Source organism: Pediculus humanus, genomic scaffold (genome assembly GCF_000006295.1).
Source record: "Pediculus humanus corporis 1103172107621 genomic scaffold, whole genome shotgun sequence".
In the NCBI taxonomy this organism is placed as follows: domain Eukaryota; kingdom Metazoa; phylum Arthropoda; class Insecta; order Psocodea; family Pediculidae; genus Pediculus; species Pediculus humanus.
This window is the reverse complement of record NW_002987234.1, coordinates 1,809-6,747: the sequence shown is the minus strand read 5'-3', so window position 1 is coordinate 6,747 and position 4,939 is coordinate 1,809. Positions and strand designations below refer to the sequence as shown.

The window sequence follows — 4,939 nt, the reverse complement described above, 5'->3', positions numbered from 1 at the left end:
TACTTTTTTTTAAAAAAATTTTGTTTCCTTTTTTTTTTTTTTTTAACTGTTTTGCCCAATAATTATTTGTCAAACGTTTATATATAGGGGTTACGAAATTTGAAAAACTCGTCCGAAAGTTATAAGAAAATGTGAAAAACGCGCGCGCGCGGGTTGAATTTGTAAGTAAAAAAAAAACAAAAAAAAATTTTTATTTAAATATTACTCGAACTGTTATTATTATTATTACTATGTTTAAAATTAATATTTTTTTTTTTAAAAAAAAAAAAAAAAAAAAAACGAAGGGGAGTAACGTAAAAACGAATTCGTTTATTTACTCTAAAAAAAAAAAATTTTTAATGACGTCACAACGGTTTTTGTTTCACGTGATCTGTTATAATAATTTTATTATTGAAATATTTTTAAATCGTAAAATGTTTATAACTATCGAATGCTAACAACTGAACATGTTATATATACTGAACTTTTTAAAAAAAAAAAAAAGAATAATACTGGTCTCTACCTTGAATACCTGAAAAAAAAAAAAACGGTAAAAAAGATTGAAGGTATTATATGGCCAGTGGCCATGGCATTGACTTTGAAATCAGTGGTTCAACTCTCGTGATAACTATCAGGAGGACATTTTTTTTTTTTTTCAACGACTACGTTTTATTTATTTATTTATTTATTTATTATATAATCGAGTTTTTTTTATTATAGGTATTTTAAATATTAAGATTATTTAAAAAATGTTAATATTAACGAAGATTATTTTGACGACTATAATCGGTTGTATTACAAATGTTGTTATTGCTTCAAATTCTGGCATTTATGACCAAAGGCAAAGTGGTAAAACAAACGTACGGGTGGACTTGAAAGATACGGTAATAATAGCCGCAAGTAATGGAGATTTTGGAGGGGATGTGAGTAAAAATTAATATTTTTTTTAAATATATATATGTGTACAACATTTCGTACAATAATAATTCCATTAATTTTTTTTTTCTTGTTCCACGTCAAATTTTTAAATAATAAAAACGTTTGTGGTAAATTCTTTTTAGTACGATTACAATTATGATTATTCTGATTTTACAATAAGACCACCTCAACAATCGACAACAACGAAGGCTCCATCAACAACAACGACTAAAAAATCAACGACTGCAAAAACTACAACAACAACAACAACGACAACAACCACGTCAAGTGGAAGAGGAACATCTAAATTAACGAAAAAAACATCATCATCATCAGCAACAACACAACAAAATTATAATTTTTCACAAAGCACAATTTATTTAGATCCGCAAAACAACACGGTTTATTTTCCACCAATTTATCCATCGCCTAATCCTTTAGTACAACCTGTCGATCAAAACGTACAGGAACAGGTACCGGTTGTTCCAGGACCTGAATTATATAGAAATCCTCCCTACAACTACCTTCCCATCGAATCATATCAAAATTTTCCATCTGGTCATTTTCGAAGATCTACAAATCCTGTTAAAACGGATGATTTACCCAAAAGAAATTGTTCACCTGGTTTTTTCCTAGATGGACACAACAGATGTAAAAGAATCGTTGGAAAATCAAAACCTTTTAGAGAAAATCCTCATCCTTTACCGTAAGTAAAATGGCGCGTTTTTAACACAAAACAACCAACACAATATTTATAATGAAAAAAAAAAACTTTTATTTCAGAATCGGACTTCGATTTGGTAACTAATTGTTATAAAGAGAGACAATTTTTTATGATAACGCATAATTAAAACAAATAAATAATAATAATAATAATAATAATAAAATATCATTATTTAATTTGATATAAGCCTGTTCGTGGTGACGTCATTAATCAAATATAATTAAACGAATGATAAACTTTTTTATTCTTTTTCTGGATTAAAAATACGTTAAAAGTTTTTTTTTTTTTTTTTTTTAAATATAAAATCATAATAATAAAATCACACCGCCTTCTATATTAAAACAAACACGTTTATCTTATTTGTTTTGTTTCAAACAGTGTTTTCCTGTCGTCCGTAATAAAAAGTTACTATTTTGACAAACGTAGTCGTAAAAAAAAAAAAAAAAAATAAACAAATAAAAAACCGTTAAATTTGATATTCTCATAAGGTAAGTATTTAATTCCAATAGGAATTTTTTTTTTTTTTGTTAAAAACGTTTTCGTTCCCAACAAATCAATAATAATAATAATAATAATAATATTCAATATCCATATATAAAAAATTTAGATAATAATAATGATGATGGTAATAATAAAAACGTTAACGGAAAATGCATAATTCATAAAAGGTAACGTTTTGGCAACGACTTTCGTAATAATAATAATAATAATAATAATAATAATTAAAGTAATTTCTGTTTTTTATCACGGAATGTTAAATGTTTGTTTGTTTGTTTGTTTGTTTGGAGAGAGAAAAAATGGCGTAAGTACATTCATTAGCGATGACTTGGACACACAACGAAAAGTAAAATATTAACGGTTAGTAATAAAAAAAAAAAAAAACTTACCGAAATCCTTTGATTATTATCATTATTAATATCGGATAGGAAAACCGGAAAATTCGTCGATAAATCTCTTCTCCTCCTTCGTCTTCTTTTTTCCGAATCGAATCTAAATAAATAAATTAAAATATTATTATTTGTTTATGTAAAAGGTTTAAATATATATAAGTAATTAAACTTACTCTTTTCCACTTTTTAAAACGATCGCTTTTTGACAGACGCCATTTTCATCCATGACGTAACCGTTTTCGCAAACATTTTTAACGAGACTGTATAAAGGTACGGGAGCTTTTTCTTTTCTTGTTTTTCTGTCGGCAAAAAAAAAGAAAATTTATTTACTTAAATGGCGTGACTTTTAAGTTTTTTTTTTAAACAAGTCATAAAATTACGCATAAATAAAAATAAAAATAATAAAAAAAAAAAGTTTAAAGTTCTTTCTTGCGGTTAAACATTTTTCTTGGTAACACATAACACTTAACCTCATTTTTTTTCATAGTCATCATCATCATCATCATTATTATTATCACCACTATTTTTACTTGTTAAAAAAACGATTCAATCGATGATAGTTGTAGACATGTAGTTCCAAAAAAAAAAAATTATTTAATAATAATAAAAAATAAATTGCGCGACATTTAATCGATGGATCGATATATCGATAAATTATCGATCGATATGTTTTTTTTATTAAAAAAAAAAAATATGGAGTAATAATTTTTTTTCAACGTGTCATTAATTTAAAAAGTTAATAAAATGACAAAAATTAAAAATCGAACGATGATGAATCGTTTATTAAAAAAAGAAATGATTGATTGATTGATTGATTGAATGAATTTTTTACTCACATTTCGTTAGCTTCACCTTCTTTCCTTATTTTTTTTTCCATAAAATTTTCATTTGGGGATCCATTATCTGGAAATTTATATAAATTTGATACGGGAGTCAAATCGTTAACTTGTGAATTAAATTTTTCACGCATTTGAAATTCTTCTTGATTTCTAAATTTAATTAAAAAATAATAAATTATGTAAAAAAAACAATTATTTGGGGGGGGAGGGGGCAAAAAAAGAAAAAATATTTAAAAAAATTTCAACTTACATTTTTTTATACGTTTTATCCGTCGTTTCCAATTTTTCATCATTTATATTTTCCTCTTTATTATAATTTGATGATGTTATAAATATTAATAATACGATTGGTAAAGCCACCATTTTTTTTTTATTTTAATTATATGTTTCACTAGTGAAAAGTCAATGTGAGACTGAACGATAAAAATTTTTTTTTTTTTTTTTTTTTTTTGCGGGAAGAACTAGGCAAACATTTGAAGCGTTGCCATTGATTGTAACCTTGGCAATCTGGAATACCAGAAATTAATTAATTTCTTCTTATTTGTTTACAGTCGTAAATGAATCAATCAATCAATGAATGAATGACTGACTGACTGAAATGAAATGAAAAAAAACAATCACGTACATTTTTACAAATAAACTAAATTTCTTTCCCATTTCATTTTACACTTTATCATTTAAAAAACAAATTAAACCAATAATAATAATAATATAAATTTAAATAATAATATTTTAAAATCCTTTTAAAAAATTCTAAAAAAACCTAAAAAAAAAAAAAATTTATGAGTAATAATAATGATAAAATTTTACAAAATATGTTGATTCTTAAGTTAAACATTAAAAATTAATTTACGTGGGGAGGCAGGGGGGGTGGGTGGGGGCGGGGGTTTAATTTAAATTTTGTAACATTTTTAAAATAAAAAAAAAAAAAAAAAAACATAAAAAATTATTTTTGTGTTTGTAGTTAAATTTAAAATTTAAAATAAATATTTTTTTATGTTTTTTAACATAAATATTTTTTTTTTAAGGAAGAAAATAAAAAATTTTTTTTTTTGTTTTTATGGTTTGTATATAAAAAGTAAAAAAAAAAAAAAATAAATAAATAAAATATAAAATTTGTTCTGAATGCATTAAAAAAAATAAATAAATTTTTTCTTTTTTCTCATTCCAAAATAAATATTTATTTTTAAAAAAAAAAAAAAAAGGAAGGAAATAAAAAGTAATTATTAACAACAACAACAACCGGTTTTGTTGAAATATATAAACCAAATTTTTTTTTTTTTACTTTTGGCATTTTTATATAAACAAAAAATAAAAAAAATTTGGCTAACCTTAATATATATTTATTTTTATCTATTACTTAATTAAAAAAAAAAAAAATAAATAAATATTTATTGAGAAAAAATTATTCATTTCCCTTCCTTTTTTACATGAGTTATGAAAAATAATAATTTTCTAATAACTAATTAATGGTGTAATAATAATAATTTACATCATAACACTTTCACAAAAATTTATGAAAATGTATGCAATTACTTATTTTATAATAAATATAATTATTAAAAAAAATTACCAATAATTTAAGTATT

The 4,939-nt window shown here is 23.5% G+C and overlaps 2 protein-coding genes across 2 annotated transcripts; one reads left to right on the top strand and one right to left on the bottom strand.

Moving 5' to 3' along the window:
• Nucleotides 1-780: 780 nt before the first annotated feature.
• Phum_PHUM250830 (uncharacterized protein) lies at nucleotides 781-1,705 on the top strand (the record flags this gene model as incomplete). The annotated part of the gene is made up of 3 exons (XM_002426344.1): nucleotides 781-828; nucleotides 1,041-1,603; nucleotides 1,681-1,705. 3 exons carry the CDS (start codon nucleotides 781-783, stop codon nucleotides 1,703-1,705), a joined length of 636 nt encoding a protein of 211 aa, XP_002426389.1.
• Nucleotides 1,706-2,680: 975 nt separating this feature from the next.
• On the bottom strand, nucleotides 2,681-3,481 carry Phum_PHUM250820 (uncharacterized protein; the record flags this gene model as incomplete). The annotated part of the gene is made up of 2 exons (XM_002426343.1): nucleotides 2,681-2,810; nucleotides 3,348-3,481. 2 exons carry the CDS (start codon nucleotides 3,479-3,481, stop codon nucleotides 2,681-2,683), a joined length of 264 nt encoding a protein of 87 aa, XP_002426388.1.
• Between the last annotated feature and the right edge of the window lie 1,458 nt (nucleotides 3,482-4,939).